This window comes from Dermacentor albipictus, chromosome 5, assembly GCF_038994185.2.
Source record: "Dermacentor albipictus isolate Rhodes 1998 colony chromosome 5, USDA_Dalb.pri_finalv2, whole genome shotgun sequence".
NCBI classification, from domain to species: domain Eukaryota; kingdom Metazoa; phylum Arthropoda; class Arachnida; order Ixodida; family Ixodidae; genus Dermacentor; species Dermacentor albipictus.
Window position 1 is genome coordinate 119536401 of NC_091825.1, and position 23451 is coordinate 119559851.

General features: G+C 44.6%; 1 protein-coding gene across 2 annotated transcripts in view; it reads right to left on the reverse strand.

Moving 5' to 3' along the window:
* LOC135916244 (transcription factor GATA-4-like) overlaps nt 1-23451 on the reverse strand; it is a 206220-nt gene that overhangs the window by 31865 nt on the left and 150904 nt on the right. The window contains exon 5 of one of the 2 annotated variants that reach the window (XM_065449555.1): nt 1299-1477. In XM_065449555.1, the coding sequence (XP_065305627.1) occupies nt 1299-1477 (179 nt within the window). The remainder of the gene's footprint in view (nt 1-1298; nt 1478-23451) is intronic. The other variant, XM_065449557.1, reaches the window with a different exon arrangement.

Here is a 23451-nt window from a genome sequence, read left to right on the forward strand (position 1 = left end):
ATGGCAACACGCCCAATGCGTCATCTATTGTGCTGCGGTGAAACCTGCATTTACATGTTCTTCTATGGACGCAAAAATCGCAACATCGTCTCATCTATAGTAAATTTTCCCTGATTTCATTCTGTAACACCAATAAATAGAAGCGGCGGACATTTTGCAGCAGCTATTAATTAATGCTATTCCAATTACAGCCATACTGTGCTTGAAATGAGCTACTAGTGGTAATCCCTGAGAAGACGACGTCTGCCGACGCTGCCACAGCTCACTCACTCGCATTCACTTGCCCACAGGATGCGGAAGTAGGCATAGTACATTTGGCGCGCTTGATTTTTTTTACCAGCATCCTACGGATCGTCAGACCCCTGAAGCGATACTATCGCAGGAGTTAACAGTTCGCAGCAATGGTCATTAACGATGCATTCAATCGTTTAAGGCACTGCAGGGAATAAGTTAGAAGAACAATCTAAATATGAACTAACGGCACAGAGGGTAAGCACCGTCATTTGCTGGAACAAATCGTACGTACCTTATTGATCTTGTGCTTTAAAAAAATGTATACTATAGATTTGGCATTCTAAAAGAAATATATCACACAGGTAAATGCACTGTAAGTGATGCATCTTTTTAGTGAATTTTTCAAAGCATTTGGAGCCAGCGAAGAGGAACAAGAAACACACCCATTCATGTGTAAAGTACTAGAGGTGAATCGCCACCAAACGGCCTTGAACCGGTGAGCCTCAAAGCACACCGCAGGCGTTTTACCTACTCAGCGCTCCAACAGAGGGCGCGTAGGTGCCGTGCCCAACGCCATGGCATTATTGGGACGCCCGAGCGAGCACTGTTTCGCCTCCGCTATAATTCTTGCTCCATGGGCATGGCAAACTTAACGCAAAGCTCGTAATAGTGCTCCTTATATGCTGAAGCAAAGCTTCAGTTGTGGGTAGTTCAGAGAACCAATTATTAATTACTCCACCAAATTTAACTAAGTAACATGTCATAGTCTTTTTTCCTATGAATGTACTCCTTGTGGCCAGAAATAACAAAGGTGAAGGGAATCACGGTCACTGACCAAGTCTGATGAATAATCTGACGTTTCGGAACTGCGTATGGGTTCCTTCACTGAACAAGGAACCCGTACGCAGTTCCGAAACGTGAGATTATTAATCAGACTTGGTCAGTGACCGTGATTCCTTTCATTTCCATGCCTGACCAGACGAACTTTCGTCGAACCCTTGATTAAATAACAGAGGTGTTTGGGCTTTGTGGGGTCATAGAATAAAGGAGATGCCAGGACTAACCAGTACCATTCTTCGTTGTGGCTTCGCAGTAGGTCTGGTGGAGCCGTTCATCTTGTGGTAGAGGCCACAGGCGTTGCACAGGTAGTGGCCGGTGCCATCCCTGCGCCACAAGGGCGTGGAGATGGCACCGCAGTTGACGCACTCTCGGGCTTCACCGAACCCCGCATAGTCCGACGAGTCTGCATGGGAAAGTCGGGCAGGAAGGTGCGGCAGACAAGCCGACCAGCAGCAGAACAGCAATGATTAGCACACAGGGACAGTAGGATTTGTTGAGAGAGAAAAATACAGAAAGGACAGGACTGTGTTTTTGTAACGAATCTTTTCCCAATCCATCAGTTACACATCCTTTGCAGTTGGGTCCCATGCAATGCACCACTACTATAATCAATGACATTGAGCCACATGACAAAGGATTGTAAATTGAATGGATCAAAAAGAATTCTTACAAATATGGCACCAAAAAGCAATTAATACCGGCATCAGCACAAACATGTAAAGTTGCCATACAGGCTAATTTCACCGCGAGAATAACTGTGCGAATGCGGGCACAAGGGCTGTTGGTAGCCATCAGGAGTCTGGCAACTATGGTTTGTTCGGCTTAGCTCGCCAAGTAACAAATGTAACAGCATCCTTTTTCTTTTTTTTTTCCTTCTATACATAGTCACATGTATTACCAAGAAATAAAAGAAATTTGCAGGTGTGAGGATTGGATGGCAGTGCACGCTCAAAAACAACTAAGTGGTGCAACTTACACTGCTGTCGTCCTTGATGCTTAACTCAAGCTTGGCCTACGCTTGCACATAGCAATGACATGGCCAGAACTAGTGGTATAATGGTGCAGGCAGAAACTGTGTATGCCCCTTTTAAGCATGGCAATACCGGTTTGATGGCAACAAAAGACGTGCCTGCAGCCAGAATGCCAATTATTCGACAAACCTTGCTCACTGTGTAAAAAAAAAGTTCACTACGACCACATTCCAAGTCATCATTTACCTTTGAGACATCACCCACCTCAATATATTGCAACCTATCTACTTTATAACATAAGCTGTGCTATCACAAACCCACTATAATAGCCTACCGAGCATGAACACTGGTAAATCTCCAGATACATTACGGTCACTTTGTAAAGACTGCAAATGGCTTGGTTTAAGTGTCAGTTATGCTAGCACTGTGGTTTATAGAGACATCTTGAAGAAGAGAGAAGCACAAGATCTTTAAGGGAACACCAGAGAGATAGACTATATAGGTCCACACTGGTTGATTAGTATTCTAAACCTATTCATGCATTTTCTCCTGGAAGACCACTGCTCTTTATCATAGTCATAGTGACTTTAAGGATATTAAGTCATTTATGGATAGAAAAACCTACAATGACAGCCAACTCTAGTTTTCACTCATCTTGTACTGCAATGTACCGAAGTTTTTAAACATTACTAATTGATTAGCTGCATAGACTCCTTACCATAATGAAATTACAGGAATCCGATGTGTAAACTTCAACAAGATATTACCCACCCCTTAATACACATGCGCCTACCACTCAATGTCTAAGTGGTCTATGGTGTGTTAAACCTCCTTCTATGCTAACACTAGTCTATGTTAACTTTCATAACTGTGATGTACCAGTCGCATTCAGCTTAACATTTTTTTAACTATCGCTTCAACACCTTCGAAAGGAAATCTTTTCTGTTGTTCAACCATCACCCAGTTTCATTTAACAAATAGGCAATAGTCTAAAAGAAAAACATAACAGTTAATTTAAGCTTAACACGACAACACAATTACTCAATAGCAAGTTCACAGACTCAAGAGTACCAAGACATAGCAAGCTGGAAAAGTGTAAATGCAAAAAAGGTGCAAAATGTACAGCCGCGGCAATATCACTGCACGGCAATGACTGCTAATGTTCAAGTCACAGTAACAACGTACACGCAAGCAGGTGACAACACGATATACAAGTCATGAAAAGCAATAAGTTGTCGCAAGTCTGCTAACAAAAACACAAATCATGTCACAAGGAGAAAGCAACTCTAAAAACACGAAACATGTAGCAAGAAGTGTGAGGTCACGTATAAACACAACAGGGAAATTACTGTTCACTGAGCTAAGAAGGCAAATGAGTATACAAGCCAAAAACTTCCACAGGCTTTAAAAACAAATACAGCACAAGTTAATATTCATATAAGCAGGAACAGCAAAGTCCTTAATATTCACGTTCAAGTTTATCATAATCACAGCCGAGAGCTTCTTGCTGTAATTTCTGAAGAAGGATGTCTTCCAGCACACAAGTAGAGGCATGACAAATGTTACAGTATTACAGTTATAAGCATTAAAAAGTAGCAAGCAAATACATGAGCGATATTTTCCTTCTGGCATGTGTATTTCAATGCTATGCCAGTAGAGGAGATATTCATCAATGCTTCCAGACTGCCTGAAAAAAAGAAAACAACGTTATGACAACCACAAAAAAGAAGACTGCTGCAAGCTGGAAAGACAGCTAATAACGAATCTGCAAATTTGAAATTGGCTTTATTACAATATTAAACTTCACTTTTCTGTTGCCCGACAGCTCATTGATTGTGTGTCAGACATCTAAAAGCTAAATTTCATATGAGACGGGAATAAGTACAGTTGCTGTTAATATAAGCAAAGTATTTCTCGCAGGCATGCTTGTACTACTGCGAAAATCACACACTGTAATAAAGGAAGCGCTAACATTTTTGAGGACACAAAACTGAATGCAATGAACATTCCCTCGTTCGGCCTCTTATCTTAATTATTTCATTTCACTCAACAATGTGCAACGTGGGGGCGACCACGTGCCTGTCAAGCGCAAAACTTACTCAGAGAGAGAGAGAGAGAGGGAAAGAGAGAGAGAGAGAGAAAATGCAATACTGCAGCATGCAAATAGACAAGCTGCACTGACCTGGGCATCACCGGCATGTATACACAACGCCCTTGGGACAAACCTTTATGTACAGAAGGAGACTTCAGGAACGGACAAGGCGATAAGCCCCCTTCACAAGACCAATTTCACGCTTACCTCTACATAGTTGTCCGGAAACGACACTCAAAACTGTGGAAACGCGCGCGCCGTCCGCAGCAGACGTGCGCCATTCACGTGAACCGAGTAGGGAATATCAACAAACTCGCAGAAATCTACACGGCAGGTAAGCACCACAAAAAAATCCAGCCCTCCCGGCAAGCAGGTCGCCGTCTCGTGTCATCCGCTTCAAGCCAGTAACGAATGTGCCTCTCGGTTAATGCAGCGATCCGTTCCATTCCCATTTTTTGTTTTTTTTATACAACGCGCGTTACTATGGGATCATAGCAGACAAACCACGAATCTAACAACATAACCCCTCGCTAAACAGAACGCGTGCTGCCCTTTCCCAGCGCTGACGCACATATCAAAACGCGAAACCCAGATAGCACTTGTCAAGAGCGTCTGCGGTCTCCCGGCGACTGGGGCCGAACCAGAAACACAACAATACAAACCTGTCAGCTACAATGGAATGCGAGAAACGAAGCTCCGACGGGGCAGAGTATGTACTCACGTTCACCTCAATCAAAGCACGCAGTGAAGCCCACATGAAAATGTAAAAAAAAATTAAGGTTAAAAAAAAAAACGGAACAAAGCGGCAAGCCAGGTGTTGTTTCCAGCGCGGATATTTTAGGCCCCAGCAGCACTGCAACGTCACGGCAGACGGTAAAAATACGATTAAAGATGCGAGACGGCGATAAGCCTCGGCGGGGGCTGGCTCGGCGATCGTCAGGAGAGTGACGGACGCGAAAAATTTCTGACGAAAGTGTGTACGGGGTGTTACGCGATTCAGAACTCAAAAGTGACGCGCCCCGAAAGCGGTGACAGCAATAAAGGATTATCACGATTGTGGGATAGTGGGATGAGACGAAACGTTCCCTTTGCGGCCAAATATATCAACATATACCACTTTCTTCACCACAGGGAAGCATATCCTCCTAGTACACGACCGTCTGCGAAAACTAGGAGAAACGATAAGGGGAAAACTAGTTAGCCTCCGAAACCAGCCAAGTTGCCCGTAGCAGAAGAAAAAAAATGCAACCGCGGATATTCCTTTTTATCGGAAGATCGTGATAGCCAGACTCAGATAAGGCGAGCCACACAACAATAGGTCGATCGAGAGAGATTTGAGGCGGCGATAAATTGCATAACGCTAACCGAAATTTTGAGTGACGTGTCCGAGGACGCCCAAGAAATCGAACGCGTCGTCGGAGTTACAACATCGCGGCCCGATCACAGAAAGGTGCGCTCCAGTGACCACCAACAAAGCGGAGATTGCCAAGCTAGTTTCTTGTATGTTTTCGTTTCGGAGGCTTACGGTAGCCTTCGCTATCGGACGCGATAAACGCTGTCGGCAGCCTGACCTGCACGAGCGGGCTGAGGGTATCTGTCCGCTGCTTCAATACGATCGCGTCACAACTAATGAAATCGTGCAACGACGCGAAACGGGCCGCGTAAATCTGTATGGAAACAATAACATACTTGGTTCGAGGACGCCGCCATTACGTGAAGCGAGAGCTTCCTTTAGCTGGATTTGGGCGATGATACGATAAGCAGCGCCACCGGTGCGTAATAAAAACAATTGTACTCAAAGTCTTTGTAAACTTCAATCATTTAACAAAATTGAATTTTTTTTGTTTTATAAAAAAAACACGTTTATTTATGCAAGGTTTGCTTGCGACAACCGGTTTTCCCTGTCTGACCTACTTTTCTTTGCCGGGCTCTGCCGCCGCTAGCACCCCTATCGGCGAATCGCTCAACTGAGAGTGGCGCGTTGTTTGAATCGGCTTTCAGTACGAGGAAGTCGTCAGCGCCTGCTTGGCCGCAACGACACTCGTACATTCGCGTTTTCATGAGTGCATCACTACACCAAGCGCAGCACACACGCCAGTATAATTATTTAGGGGAAATGAGACATCCACCCAATCGCAGCAATTGCTACAAGGGAAACCCCATACGAGTTACTCGAAAGAAAAGCCTCATCACACCTTTATGTCCCCGTTCCCTCTGCCCCTGTGCAGAGTAGCAGGCTAGAGCGGCTTAGCTCAAGCCGACCTCTCTGCCTTCATTCAATTGAATTCTCTCTCTCTCTCTCTCTATATCTTTCTCTCTAGCAGTTGAAGAAAAATTCGTCTTGGTCCGGGACTCGAACACGGGACCACCGCCTTTCCGGGGAAGCCGCTTTACCATCTGAGCTAACCAGGCGGCTAGCAGACGACACTTGTCGCTTTACATTACGCATTTGTTAACAGCCATATAAATTACTGCATTGAATCTTAAGGCAGCACATATAATATCCATGTGTCGGCTTTTCTAACCCTTCAAAAGCAAGCTATTCGCATTACTTCTTTCGTATCTAGTCAGTAGCACTCTCTTCTCTTCATTACTAACTATGACGTGTAACCTTTATCACGGCCTTATTATTATGCTCATTGTTTATTCTTTTTCAAAGTTTTCCTCGTTACCTCTACCTCGATATAATTCTATTATACATAGTGGTAAATACAAACTGCACGTGTTTTTCTGTTACGGAAAATCAGCTTTGACCTAAAGTACCTACTAGTTATAAAAAAAGGAACTATTCCTTTTTCTGTTAGTTGACTATGCATCTAGCACGTGCCGACGAAACGCAATGTAATTTCCTTTTCAAATTTAAGACTCAAATAAATGACTTCCCATTTGGAGTAGACAAGTGGCTGTATACTAATCAGATGTGTATTGCATATAAATGTCTGCGCCTACTCAGAAATTTTTTACTGATTCTCATGACCACACGATTTCCCATGCTATTCGTTTTACTATAAGGTATGTTGTGCCAGTTCTCCTTACTTCTTTTTTTTTCTGCTACTTGTTTTCAGTTATATTTAGAATTTTGTATCTCAACAGTGTGCTTATTTCGCCTTTACGTTCAATAATTTTCACACATTTGTACTATATTGCGGATAATGTCACGTTCGCTTTACTTAACCTCCCTACATTTCCTTTATAATTTGCTCTTTCTCTCTCTCTCGCTTTACTTTGTTCTGTTTCTTTTCGTCGTAAAGGGTTCCGCCTGCAGCTTTTACTTTCGGACGCCTCCCTGTATAAGGTTGTTTCTGTATTTACTTACCAATAAAGTTGAATTCGATTGATCCGCATAATCATGCAAACTATGTGGCTGCTTATACGTAGGACAATGCGGCGATAGGTTCTAGGAGCTCAATGAAAATGCCTTTAGCATCCAAAGTGGCCACAAGGAAACGAAATATAACGAGCCCAGTTTTTATTTTCGCTCGTTGCGCTTTAAATATTTGCCCTAATTTATTTCTGGAATCACCGTCCACACGCGCAGCAGCGCACGCAGACGAACATTCTCTGGTAAGCAGACGTCTGCATTTCAATCGTGCTAGTTCTTCCTACATATCGGCACGTGGACTTGCTTATCTTTTACGGGTGAGCGCTTTTCACCATCTAACAAATGTTATCGCTCAGCGTGGGACGCGCCTGCATGTATCGGAAGCTTATCAAATGTTATCGGCGGTTCTCTTGTCACCGAAGCTAGCGTAATCTGATTGCACTTGCCACGCGAATAGTGTAGAACTTTCTGGAAGACACACGGGCGCCACCGAACACTCTGGAACCTTCGATGACTCGTGTATAAAAGCCGACGCGGTTGACCTACTTGACCGGCAGATAAGATTTTCGACGATCGCCGACTGTGTTCGCCCCTATCGCCGTTCTTTTAGTGTTCAGCCTGTTTTAGAGGGCACAGGTTCGCCCAATAAAACGCTAGTTTCGTCATTCCCAGTTTTGCTGCTTTCTTCACCGTCACTGCCACGCGGCACTATCGTGAACCTACACAGACATCACAACAATCGGTAACCGCTCCTCCTTCGCCAACATCGCCACTGTCTTTCGGGTCGCCGTAACCATGACATTGAAACGAGTTAACCAGTCTAAGGTAACTATTTGCTCCCGTGATCTAAAGCTGTGGCCTAAGAATCGTTTTAATGGGCGGTACAGTGCATTGTGACGACCTGGCGACATTTTGTTTGTGGCATTTAGGTTCCAGTGTTCGCCCATCGTCTACTCTATATAATGGTGAAACCAGGTGAAAGCCCTGGATGTACCGCTCCCTTTCAATATTCAATTATTGTTAATTTTGCGGTAATATGTTTATTATTAGGAGTGAAAATAAATTTGATAGTCTAATTTTTTCTATAATTTCGCGCCGAAATCTTAGGGCCGATGCGTTAGCTTGACGCCAGGGTAAATTTTTTTTCCTATTTGGGCCGTTACGGCTCAGTTAAGGAATTTCGAAACTTTCTAGTTCAGCCTATGGCTATTTTTACAATACAATGAAGTCCATCTTGACCAACAGAATATTAAGTATGCCCCGTGGGACGGCGTCCCAATCTATGACGTCACGACGCCGATTGTGCAGAAAGTTCCCAGGAGACGTCGCTACCCGTCCTTCGTTCGATCGTATTTTACGGCATTACCGAGCATCCTCCCACTGTAAACGTGACGTTTTCGGTATTATAGAAGGATAATTTACTAATGCGGCTAAAATCTTATTTCTAATAAATTTCCCTTTATGCCGTCGCTCTGCCACCGTCGTGCCGTTGCAGTCGTCGCAGCTGTCATCGCCGTTACCGCCCTGTTGCCTCCCGCCATGCTATCGTCATTATTATGCCGTCTAAGCCATCGTAGTGGACACGTGACTGTAGTGGTCATGCCATCGTCATCGGGCAGTCATTACGTTGCCGCTGTCGTCACCGGGCTTCTGCATCGGCTTCATCGTAGCTGTTTTTGGTCACGTCCTCATCGCGTTCCTCACGCCGCCACCCGGATCGCTGTCGCCACCTTTTCGTCGTTGTGTGTATATATATCAGGCAGATACCTAGGATTTTCTTTCGGGGGTGGCAACCCAAGGTAACGCTTCTATGCAGATGAGGGAGGGGGGTACCTTTACTGTAGTACAAATGTGTATAATGCCCACCATTCGCCGTAAAGACGCATAAACCCGCAAAAGATAAATGAAGTACCGTGTATCTCAAAGGTACACTCGGCCACAAAAGTTTACGGACCACGGGCTCTCAGAAAACATTCAACAGCTGAGCAGCCTGTAGCAGTAGCCAGAAAAACTGTATACGACAATGTAGTTGGCATATTCTAGTCGAGTCCGGAAATGCAAATACGAGGCTGCGTTGTGAGGTTCCAGGGACATTGAACTTTTTCTCAGATTTCATGGTCCGTAATATTTTGTGGCTGGGTGTACGTCTCTGAGATACACCACTCCTTTACTTGGCAAACAACGAACTACACCAAATGGACTCACGGATGAAAGACGTGCGGGAAGAACACTGCCAAGAACAAGCAAAGAAGCGAAAGTGTAAAATAAAGATTTCTAGTAGAGTTAGTTTTTTTGTTAGCTCTGGAAGAATTATAGAGAAATATATATTTGCGGAACTATCACAGTTCTTTTGGAACCCTCGTTTACTGCTCCACCAAGTTCAGTGCCAAAACCGACTCGGAAGCTGCGTAACGATGCGTGGCCGCCAGTCCAGTACAACTGCGTAGAGCGCTGGACGCTGCGGTTGTAGACGTAGTGCAGTCACCGTGAAAAGTTATAAAAACACCCACATTAGCACAGCAGACAAGTGGCTACGTCAGGCGGCTCCACTGATAACTGTACAAGCGTCATCAAAAAACACACGGAATTATTCTCCCTTTCCGGCAGCGTCTTCTCTACTTACTTTTTTTTAAAAAAAAGATCATCATCGTCGTCAACCAATTTTTATATCTACTGCAGGACGAAGGCCTCTCCGTGCGATCTCCAATTACCCCTGTCCTGCGCCAACCCGATTCCAACTAGCGCCCGCGAATATACCAATTTCATCGCCCCACCCATAGTCTTCTGCCGTCCTCGACTGTGCTTCCCTTCTCTTGGTACCCATTCTGTCACCCTAATGGTCCAACGGTTATCTAACCTGCGCGTTACATGGCCTGCCCAGCTCCATTTTTTTTCTCTTAATGTGAATTAGAATAGCGGCTATACCCGTTTACTCCCCGATCCAAACCGCTCTCTTTCTGTCCCTTAATGTTATGCCTGGCATTCTCCGTTCCATCGCTCTTTGCGAGGTCCTTAACTTGTTCTCGAGCTTCTTTGTCAGTCTCCAAGTCTCTGCCCCATATGCCAGCACCGGTAAAATGCACTGATTGTGCACCTTCTTCTTCAATGATAATAGTAAGCTTCCAGTCAGGAGTTCACAATATCTGCCGTGTGTGATCCTGCGCATCTTTATTCTATGTATTTCCTTCTCATGATCACGGCTGCCTGTGATTAATTGACCTAGGTAAGCGTACTCCACAGATTCTAGAGGCTGACTGGCAATCCTGAACTCTTGTTCCCTGCATGTTAATGTTCAACCCCACTCTTACACTCCCTCTTTTAAGCTCCTCGAACAATTGTTGTAACTCGTCTGCAGTGTTGCTGAATAGAGCAATGTCCTCGGCAAACCGAAGGTTGCTGAGACATTCGCCGTCGATCCTTACCCGTAAGCCTTCCCAGTTTAATTGCTTCAATACTTCTTCCAAGCACGCAACGAATAGCATTGGAGAGATTGTGTCTCCTTGTCTGACCCCTTTCTCTATGGGTATCTTCCTACTTTTCTTGTGTAGAATTAAGGTAGCTGTGGAATCGCTGTAGATATTAGACACTCTTAGATTATTACTCTATTAGATACTCTATTAGTTACTATTGGATTGGATTAGATGTAGATATTAGATACTAGAGTCTAGAATTCAAGATACGTAACCGGTCTGTATTCCTTGATTACGTAATGCCTCATTAACTGCTGGTATCTCTACTGAATCAAATGCGTTTTCGTAATCTGTGAAAGCCATATAGAGAGGCAGATTGCACTCTGCGGATTTCTCGACAACCTGATTAATGACATGGATGTGATCCATTGTACAGCATCCCTTCCTGAAGCCAACCTGTTCCCTTGGTTGGCTGAAGTCCAGTGCTGTCCTTATTCTATTGCAAATTATCTTGGTGAATATTTTATATAATACTGGGTGTAAGCTAATGGGCCTATAATGTTTCACTTCTTGATTCATAAATATTTTCACAAACAACGGTTAAATTTGTTAATTTTCGCTTATCCTTCCTGTTTGGCTTTTGCCTTGGCTCTCTCCCTTAGTAGATTGCTTAATTTCTCATCTCCTTGCGAGTCTTGTTTCCAGTTGTTAATGTTGCACGAAAGGTGCTGTGCAATTAGGGCAAACGCAGACGTAACGGGTAACAGTGATATTGCTTATGCGTTTAACGGTTATCGCAGGGTTTTATGATGGATGACGTTTCGCATTATTTTATTTCCCACCTTATCTAACCCATATCAAACCAAATCAGTTTATTATTATTACATCGTTTCTTAATTACAGCATATAAGATGTACAGACGAGGGCATGTGGTTCCGAGGATCTGCAAGCGTCGCGGCAAACCGTCACTCGAGGAAATAATGAAGCAAAATCAAAAGTTAAACGGAACCGGCGTTTTCTCCGGTCGCAACACGTTCCACAAGCATACAGACCCGCTGACTACGAACCAAATCCCTTTCCTGGTCCCTGGATCAGTCTAAACAAAGATGGTTGACCGTACGAAGCAAGAGCGATGCGCGTGATCGTTTTGAATAGATGGTGACAATTGAACGCATCGAGAGTTAATCGCGCGTGCACCGAATCGATGAGAAAGCTGGCCTTTGCACCCCAGGAGATGGCGATAACAACCGCCATCCAAAAGGAGGGAAAAAGGCAACACAATCTTCACCATCGAATAGCTGCCAAGTCTCAAGATTGATTTGGCGGCGATTTAGGAATGTGTGTGAGGAGTGGTGGCATGGGCAAAGAAGGGGGGGGGGGGGGGAGGTCTTGGGTACGCGCCTGATATATATATATATGTAGCCATATCATAAGAAGCCAGCAAACACTGACACCAAGGACAACATAGGGGAAAATACTTGTGCTTCATAAATGAATTAAAGAAACGATAAATTAATGGATATGAAAGTGGATGAAAAAAACAACTTGCCGCTGGTGGGAAACAACCCCACAACCTTCGCATTTCGAGTGCGATGCCCTACCAATTGAGATACCGCGGCGCCGTTTCCCCATCCACTTTTTTGGGTATTTATGTTTGCTAGTAGAAACCTCGGAGTGATAGCCAGCGCCACCACTCACAGACCGTTTGTTCATCCACTTTCATTTCCATTAATTTATCGTTTCTTCATTTCATTTATTAAGCACAAGCAATTCCCCCTATGATGTTCTTGGTGTCAGTGTTTCTTGGCTTCTTATGAAATTACTAATAAAAATCGGGCCCCTCGGTTAACCCCCTTTCTTCTAGTTTGTGTGTATATATATATATATATATATATATATATATATATGTGTGTGTGTGTGTGTGTGTGTGTGTGTGTGTGTGTGTGTGTGTGTGTGTGTGTGTGTGTGTGTGTGTGTGTGTGTGTGTGTGTGTGTGTGTGTGTGTGTGTGTGTGTGTGTGTAGCGCTTGTCCTTATTAGTACGCCCCGAGGACGTCGCAAAAGATGCGAGCATGGACCTAGCTCCTACACTCGCGGACAACTTCCTGTGGCAATGAAGGGAAACCTACGGGGGCGGAGCTTTTTTGCACATGTGTTACAGCGCCAAGTAGTCCGTCAGCGCTTGACAGTGCTTTTGGTTGCTCGGAACAGACGCTGAATCGACGCAGCTTCCACGTGAGACGGTTTCGCGTTTGCCCAGACGCGGAAAGGGAAAACAGCCGCAAAATAAGTAAACGTTTACATTCAGTGGTGTGTTTCATCTTACTGTAACTGATGCTCACAAGGCATCTATGTTTTCTCCTCGCCAGCTTAAACTAATGTTGATGAAAACACGGGACTCTTTTCAGAAGCGCTTTCACTTGTGCGCGCTTTGCCTCCGTAGCTTTCCCTTCATTGCCACAGAGAGTTGCCCGCGAGTATAAGAACATCGAGTGTCGTCTGGGTATACAGTTGAGGGAGGTTGCACAGAATCACACTTTCGCACAAAGTTGGATGCGTGGGCGGGTGTCGGGGGAGTAACAGCCGCCGCAGTAGATGAGTTCAGACTCGGAGTAATCGCTGAAGGTCTGCTGATCTTTTTGCAGCCCCACACCCCTTCCTTGTAAACACGGCACTGTTGCAGCCAGGCGCTAGGCGCCTGTTCTCTAGAACGAGGTTGTAACTTTTGTTCTTCAAGAAAACCCCGAAACAACAGCCACGTCAAGCGAACAGACAATGCAGCTCCAAGGAAAGCACAGGGGAAGTTACACGTGGTTTTAATTAAAATGCCGAAATAACAGCCTAGCGAGGGTCTGACTCCGTCAGCTTTAGTGGCTTCAGGTATCGTCATATGGGGGTTCGTGAGCAGTTTGCCTGCTCCTAAGCTCACGTACTCTATGGCGCCTGTAATTGAAGGACTGTTCTACAACCGCCGCCATAGCCATGGGTGGCGCTGGCAAACACTATAGAACTCGGGGTCACACCTCTTACGCATACACAAAAGACCCAAGAGAAGTGGATGGGAGAAGAGTCTTAGCACAGTAGCTCAATCGGCATAGCATCGCACGCGTAATGCGGAAGATGTGAGTTCGGCTCCTACCCGCGATAAATCGTTTTTTTTTTCTCTTTTTCGTTCACTTTTGTTTTTTATACGCTACAAATACCTCAGGCAACCGACAGAAATCATTTGGATGTCCGGACACGCGGGACTATCCGGAAATGAATGGGCTAACCAGCTCGTCCGAGAAACGCTACTCCGGGCACCGGATATTCCTGCTCCAACCCCACACGCTGTTACAACCGTCGCGCATGAAATTAAGGCCATATCAAGAGGTCGGACGATTGCTTCCCCGAAAAATATGCGCAACACTGCAACGCAGACAAGGCAAACTTGTAGGACAAGCACAAACCAACGCCATACTCCCACCTGCTAGACTACACCGTATATACCTGGGACTCTGCAGACTCGCCACCTTCTAAATACGTAAGCTCTGCGGACGACACCTCAACAGAGAACTGGCACTGCTATCCCCCCCCACCCCTCAAAACCATCTCTCCTTGCCTACAAACGCAGGTTGGCTGGTTCAAGCCTCAAAGACCCGAGAACAAAGATTCCTTGCTATATACGTTCATCGAGTCGACACTGGGAATGCAGCAAGCAAGACGCTGGACTTAGGATCTATTATTATTCTACAAAAAAAAAACTGAAATAAAATTTGTTGCTCCATCTTTCTCTCTTCTTCCCCTTATCGTTCCAACATTTTAATTACCATGTGCACAGATAGTTTTCCTTATACTTTTCTTGGCTTCATTGTCTGTACGCTTGATGTGGTTTTGTCTCGGTTCTCCTTCATTTAGTGCTCTACCACGGATGTTTTTGAAGGCACAATAAAGGAAAATATCAAACCGAGCTAGATCGAAGGATTAAGCGTCTTTAATAACGAATTCGTCACCCGCAGCGAGAACAGAGCATTTGTAGGCGAGAAGATGACGAAAATAGAAAATCGGTGTGGCGCCACCTATTTTAGACCACGGTACTTCTCACGTGACGTCAGCACTGGCTGTTCACAGAGAGCGGCAGAGAGGAAGGTCACGTGTAGATTGCGCACTCGTTCGTTTCGGCGGGGGCGGTTCAAGTACTGGAGCGGCAGCGGGACCTTCGGTGGCAGTTTTAAATGCAACATATTGGCGCGCAGAAAACGGTGATAGGCTTCTAGTCGAATAGTCTATCGACCTTAACTAGGCTTAACATTTTCGTTTTGTGTGTTTTTATGGCAGGCAGCTATGACACGAGCTCAGTGGATGACGCAAGAGTTTGTCTGTCGACGAGAGTTTTTGGTTGCTGCGAAGCATTGAAGGAATGGCAATAAAACCTGCAGAACTGTAAAAAAAGGGGAAAAAGGAAATGTTCGTTGTATTTTTTTGCCTATCGCCGCACGTCCACTCACCCCGATCCAACAAGTGCTTGCTACAGCCACGATCTGTAGATGGCGCTTTGTCAAACGCATCGTTTACTTAAGTTTACTCGATCACTTAAGAGGAAAAAACGAAATCAGGAAAGAAACCATTTATGATAACTCAAAGGGAAGCTCATTACTTTTCGAAGCGAGATCAGGATGCCTTAGAACACGCACCTATAAAGCGAGATATAAGAAGGAAGAAGAAGCATGTGCTTGCTGTGGTAAAGCTAGGGAAACTACGGAGCATGTTTTATTAGAATGTGAAGACGTCTACCCAGCGGTCGATTTAGGCACCACTGGCCTCCTTGAAGCCCTTGGGTTCAGAGGGAGCAGTGGTAAAGCAAACATGTCCGCAATAGACATTAGTAAGAGGCGACTGGAGGATTGGTGGAAGAAAAGTAGGGAAACGACAAAAGACGGAGACGTACAAAAGCACAGTTCGCAATAGGGGATCAGAAAACTTGGGCGTGGTAGGTCATAGTGTTTTTTTTTGTCTTTTTTTCATTGTTTAACCTAGGTAGGATATTAGGAAGAATAGTAGCAAGAGCTTGGTGGCGCAACCCACCGCCCCGTTCCAAAGGGGACGCTCATAACATCCATCCATCCATCCGTTTTTTGAAGCGAGTTGGATCAAGTTGTATTCTAAAAGAGCCATGGGACTAAACTTCGAAAATTTCAAGAACGCTTTACTGGAGTCACAACGACCCGAATGCGACAAAAGATACCTTGAAATCCATGACGTCACAGCGCATGTCATACCACCGGCGGTGTTGTAACACGATGTTCTAAGAGAATTTTGACTCTCAAACTCTTCTAGTAATCAACATACTACCGTAAAATTAGAGAAATCCCATTCCTGAAGAGATGCGCTGTCAGTGAAAACTGATGAACCGATTTATTGGTTCTCTTCGGTGTTCCTTTCAGTCGTTTACCTGCACCAACGACACTTTAGACATCTCGCTCGCCAATACAAGTCCTTTAAAGTTAGACGAGCAGGTCTTTTCCTACACCATTTCTTTTCATACGAAGTTTTATCTTCATACGCAAAAGCCCACAAGCGGCGACCATTTTAGCACCTTGGCAAACGTTGGAAACCATCAGAGTACGCTTAAATTCACAATTTTTTAGAGCCACCGCAAAGCATCTACAACTATGAAATTTCTCCTAGCGTGTTGCTCATGTGACGCGCTTTATTACCACTGATTCATTTTGACACAAACTGCAGCCCTGAAACGACGCTCTGCCGTGCAATGCTCGAAAGGTCTATTAACATAACTTTAACATACTTAACGCACATGCTTATAAAGTTTGCTCGCACTTCACACTAGAAACGCCAGTAACCACCACTTAATTTCATTCGCCCAGACTTCAGTGGCTTTCTCAATAAGTGTTCATCGAAATTTGCAGGGGACGTTATCACACTGTCCATCGCATCTAGTCACAAGAACGGCTTGGCTGTTGGGAAGAAAAGACAAAATAACAAAGAAAGAAAGGAGAGAAAAAGAAAAGAAAAAAATAAGAGGGAGGAGCAGCTCCCCACGCCCGGAATCACCATTGCCAGTTCCGACATACAAAAGAGGGAGGCCTTCTTCCATGTGTCTAACAGAGTAATTGCAGTACTGAAAAAATTCACGGTTACTCCAATCCCTTCTCCCTCCCGCCATCCTTTGGAAGGTGACCACATCATCTTAAGCATTATTTGCAACTTCCCGAAGATTTTGCGTGTGAATAAATCAATCGATCGACCAATAAACCAATTAAATAAATAAACTATTATTTATTCAATTAATTAATTAATCATTCACTCAATTATTCAATTTCCCTTTCTACCGTCGCCTCTCCTACACCCTTGCTGCAGTACGCGCCCATCACGTATACCTGCAACCTGCAAGACTGCTTTGCTGCATATACAGTTATGCGGTGAAGCTAACCGTCACAGGCGTGTACTGGGGGGAAGTGGGCTGTGTAGGGGACGACAACTGCTGTTCATCAGCTGCTACGAAGAGGAAAACTAATTCGAACTTGCCGCAACGCTTACCGCATGAAAAAAAAATGGTGTGTGGCAACACGTGTAATTTGCTTCCTCCGCGGCAAGGTTCACCGACCGTTCAATTACTTGCGCTTGGGGCCATCTTTTAACTTCCACGTTGTCACACGCTTCAAGTTCACGCAGCCGAATTGGTCGTTGTTTTTCTTAGAGCTTCTCAGCAACATTCCATTTCTACCGCGCCTTGTACCTGGAATAACTTGCAATGCTTGAAATCTATGAGTTTATCCTTAATTATTTTCAATGCAATGTATGGCACTGACCTCTAGCGTGAACGGCTCCCACCAACGGGTTCCGTTTTGCAAGGAACTCCTCGTATCGCTGTAGCTATCGACAGTACGGCACCGTTGAATTCTAAGAGCGACAAAACGACAACAACATTAGGATCCCTTATTTGGAATGTTCTGTGTACCGCAAGCATAAAATTGACTCGCCCCCTCAGTTTATTCAGGAAACGGACCAATTGGCACGACTACACTATTTACATCTCATCATCCTTTCGAAACGGGGACCTTCAGGACAATAATAACACCCGATGACCTATCACGCGTATTTATAGGCAGTAAACGACATTTAACCACCACCATCCCAATGCACGAAGCCGTGCTTGCTGTAAACTGAGTGCGACCGTTGCTTTACTGTGGGCTTCGATAATAGTTAAATCCTGATATACCCATTAACAGCGATTGGACGCGCAAAGAAAAAGAAAGAAAGAAAGAAACGTCTCCCTTTGAGGCCTCATTTCATCACAACATTATAATTCTCCATTTTCATCCTATCGTCGTCGTCTTCATCATCATCCCTTCCATTTTCTTTTATTATTATGAAGATTTTCACAAATCTAACTGTCTTCGTATTTAATTGTACAATGATACGTCCCAATTAAAAAGGGTTCATTTCCATTATGCTATTCTCGTCCACATTGTCGGTTGGCTTCAGTGGTTATCAGTGCTTACTGGTTACTGGTTATCAGTGCTTGCTAGTTACTGGTAACCTAACCTAACCTAACCTAACCAAGACCTTTATTGGCTCGTATTTGTACGGGAACGGGTGAACTTAATTACTTTAGCCCAATAAAGCATCTGTGCCGTTCTTTCTACCATTATTCCATCTCCTTAATCATGCTTATACATTACATGCGAGTTCATTGCGTTCAGTCGAAAAAGTCCGTGCATTCGGGAACACATGTCAGCGTATTCACGTGGGAAACGCTATCGAGGCAGCGCCGGCGCACAAACTTTCGCTCCACCGGCACAGAAAGGTCACACTTTGTTCTACGTGGTACTCGCAACACTTTCAAAAAGTTGGCCCTGCATGCGTAATACGCTAAAAAAGAGTTCGCTAAAGTTGGCTTCTTCACAACAAGGTTTATTATAAGGTGAAGCCCGCTTGCCTCACTCAAGTTGTTTTGAAGGTGGTGTTATCTGTGTATTAGAATTATTTTTATGTTTTGAAAAGGCAAGAAAACGCAACGCAAAGGAGAGAGCTTAGACAGAGAAGAGAAAACGATCGGTTACGAGCTAGCCGAATGATCGATCCTACTGAACTTTAACTTTAAGTGTGTGTGCAAACAGGTAGCGTTGGCCACATGTCTACGATAATTCAAAAGGACCCGTCAGGCTTGGTTAGAATCGAGTCATTTAAATTTCGAGGATGGCGCTCAGTCGATTGCATGGGAAGGAAACAGTGCGCCGGCTTGCGCTAAGGGTATCTGATTTGATGCATCGCAACGCAATGAGCCGCATTCGTGGCGAGTCATGAACACTGATCATGAATGTGCAAAACAGTAAACATTACAGGATAAAAAACAAGCAGGATGCGAACATGAACTCTTAACAAGACAAAAGGTACACATTAATTTTTGAGCCTTGAACAGAGTAACGGATGGGCGAAAAAAAAAAGAAGCTTCAGCCTGGAGTCGCCAACATTCCCACAAATGGACTCGTCTTCCTCATGACTGTCCTTGGGATTTTCTTGTTAAGCAGTCCTGACAAGGGAACTTCCCTTCATCAGGACTGTCCTTAATTGGGACACCTTCTTTGGCAGACCTGACAAGGGGATTTGTCTTCGTCAGGACTGCCCTTGGAACCACCTGGTTCAGCACTGCTGACAAGGGAACTTCTCTTCGTCAGGTCTGCCCTTGGGACCACATTTTTGGCAGTCCTGATACGGGACTGCCTTCAGGGATTCCTGGACTCGTTCTTCAGGGACTTATGGACTCGTTCAGGGACAATTGTCTTGTCTTCGCAAGAACTGCATCTGGGATCGCCTTGTTTAACAGCCATGACAAGGGAACTTCCCTTCGTCAGGACTGTCTTTGGGGCAGACTTATTATTTGGAGGTCTCAATAAATAGACTTGCATTGATCAGGACTGTCCATAGTACAGCCTTTTTGTTCGGATCTCCTTACAAGAGGTCTTGTCCCTTATGAAGGCCCCTTGTCAAAACATTGGCGGCTCCAGGATGAGGCCTGCATTGTACGCTCACTGTTCGGCACGAGCTTTTAACCCTTTTTTTTCTCTTAGGTATTTCATCGCGATTATCTCAATTACGGCATATGAAAGGCAATTTTAGTATACTCAATGCAATGCTACACTCATCGCCATGGCGAAGGAGGCGGCAAGTACAACAGCGAAAGCAGTGGTCTCTGGTTTGGCTTACTCTATCTGATGCGCGAGTTTACGGAGACCTATACCGTATCCTCTTAACTTTACTGATTAATTACGGGGGTCTTACTATAAAGCTGCTTTCGCAACAGAAGAATTTTTGCAAGAATTTTGCAAATAGCTTTTCTTTGTTCCGTAATTTTGGGCATATCTGACATGTTTTCACTTCCAGAGAGATATGTAATTTATTTGCGCGAGAGGCGATGATTTCGACTTCAGACATTGTGATTTGTCCTGCTGCTCTGCACAGGATAAGTAGGATAAGAAAGTCTGATAACGTCTAATTATGAGGGCAGAAGTAAACGATGCGTATAATAAATTAACAACACGGCTTACCAACAAGCGAGTGTTTATAGCCCCGCGTTATTCAGAGTTTATCGCGACTTAGATTGCTGGCTGACCGAACAGTCATGCGACCTACCTAGTCATGGAGCCTGAACCGTGAAATGAGCACATTTAAAAACGAATGTCGCGAAAATAAAAGATGCGGTTATAAAGGGCTCTCCCGGCTTAGTAACTGGCTCGACCCAACAGAAATTTTGCATAGTGGTTGCACCTTCCTCCCCCCCCCCTCCTACCCCTCTCCACCCCGGCATCATCCGCCATTAATCAAAATTACGCCTTGTCTACGGTGGATACCAAATAAAACATGTTAATATTTTTGCTTTGTTTTGTTTTCTTTTCAGTGGAATGAGGAGTGGCGCCGTTTGTTACTACTGCGGAAATACACAGCGCACTCCGTTTGTGTTTTCAGTTACAGCGACAGGTGGCGCCAGAATACCATAATATTTCCAGAATACTGGAACAACGGAGACAGAGACGCGACGTTGACTATACATATAGGGCACACCAAACGACAACATGACCTACCCACTGATATCTGCTATGTTTATAGTAGGGATCAGTGCTACTCCCTACCTTCTGGTGCAAAGACGGTAGCAGCAGCAATCATTGGCGTACGTATAGTAGACCTTATTTTCCTCTCACAGTGCGAAAATAATAAAGCAACGCTGAAACGTTTATGACGCGTCGTGGCTGGTGAAAACGCCTCAAGGTGGCAATATCAGTGCTAATGCTGTCGTAGGCGTATCCGGTTTACCAGTATGCCGTAAACTGTGTTGCAGAGAGAGAGAGAGAGAACCCCTTAATGAAAGGCAGAGATTCTAGCCGGCGCATAGATAACTGTATTGGTACTAGCGTCGCCGCAGACTAAGTGCGTTTCCTGTTTGGTTTGAATGACACAGATAAGTACTACTGCATCCGAACACGTTATTAAGCAAAACCCACCGAACAAAGTGACCTCTAAAATATGAATGCGAATGAGCCAGCGGTATAGCCGCAAGAACCAATTACACGTGGCCCCCATATTTGATACAGTAATGCATAGTAGGGAAGCGCCAACAGTGGCCTTACTCACATGTTGGACGCCAAGCGCTTCATCGTCAAAACCAACAGCGATCGCTTCGGTTAACGAACGCTACAGCGACGAACTTGGCGACGTCACACGGTCGAATAACACACACGTACACAGATACGAAGAAAGAAATGATGTTGTCTGCGTCACCACATATGCGGTGCGGGGGGCGTGGCTTCTGCGCACCACCGCTGAAGACGAGGGTTGGTCCTAGGGAGGCCGCCATTACGTCATCGCACCTCACGTGACACCCTGAGCGCGCCGATCCTCTCTCCAGGGCCCCCTTGCGCCTACGGGGAATTTAGAGAAACGAGCCCATTTTAGGATCGCGGCCCTCCGACAGTTATTATTTTTTTTTTTTTACTGCGTCACGATAGCGTTAAGCACGCACTTTGCTTAACCAGAAGTAATTTTGCGATTGCAAAGCACAGGTACGAAACAATCTGCTGCATGTGGCATGCTGTGGTCTCTTTTCTCACTTTCTCCCTTTCTGTATTGTCTCCTGATGTCTTTTTTAGTTTCCAAGATAGCGCTGAACAAAACAGGCAGAGCATTGAACAAAATGCTGAATGTTTATCTTGCTTAACCACATGATAATGCACAGTGGCTTTCTAATGCTCGCTTCGTTTTGGAAGTAGAGCTGGCATAATCTGATCAGGAGCCAAATTTACGAATGCGGTCCAAGTGAGGTTGCATACATACATTTAACAGAAGAATTACATTTAGCCCGTACGTGATCGCGTATCACAGTTTACGGAACACCGAAATAACGGAGACGCAGACGTGCGCAATAGTGCCGGTGGCGACACCTCATGGCGCTGACGCCAACTAGGGAACACACAAGGATAACTGCCGTGATTAAGATCTGATTGTCTCATTGTCGGTGCCTCCGGTTTTCCAGTATTCCGCAAACTGTGATACGCCTATACGAACAAGCGGAAATTTTTTGTCGTTTCGATCTATTTCTACGAGAGTTAACCAAGGGGAAAGCAAAGAAAGTTTGGTTCCAACGTGCCGGTCATCGAGAAACCGACCTTTACGTGTTAACAGTTTGATTAATTTGACTCCCAGTTAGCTTACACCATCCGCATACTCAAGAAAGTGTTGTGGCTTTGTTCGAGATTGCTTACGTTTGGTTCACATTTTAACGCTTATTTAACGCTCACATTTTAACGTGTGACTAACTCCTGCTGAGAACTATCCTCCTCCTTACTATAATGATTGAAGTCAAAGTCGAACAACAAATGTCCACGTTCTAGCCGCGCAGGTGAGTGTCATTGTTACTTTCTTCCTCTTTACAAGACGCAGTATAAGCGGAAAGATAGGATTTACGTGTAATAAATACTTTTGCGGACAAACAAGAGTTTGAGCTGTGACCGCTGCAGCATGTCGACCTGTGCTTTGCTTGATAGTTGAAAGACCAGAGCATGACAAAATTGCACACACTTGCTGTATTCATTGCCTCGCATGATGGTTATTAAAACAGGCTGACGTAGGGAACAAAGTACATATCAGTTAAAGTTATTTTACAAGTTTGTATTTCCTCGTGTTCCACAGTACTTAGTCTGAATGGATTATAGAGTTTAACTTTTATAAAATATTCAAGCATAGAGTGGTATTGGTGCGATGTTTACCCTCGCAAAAGTAAACAAACAATCATTATGCTGTTTACAATTGGCAGACCACCTAGGACCAAACCTTATCTTCACTGAGGTGTCGCCTCACATGCATCGGTTTCAACAAAATACAAGACATGCACACAGATACAACAGGCTGTTTAAAATTTTTCTTACCGTGCTTATCAACATCAAACAAAAGACGCACTTGCTATTTGTAACAATGTCCGAAACAAGGATGGCAGTTCAGCATTTGTATTCATTGCCGACATTTCTCCATGCTGTCTTCATTCTGTTACTGCAACCTCCTTCAGGTAACAATGTACAAAAATAGCTCTTTA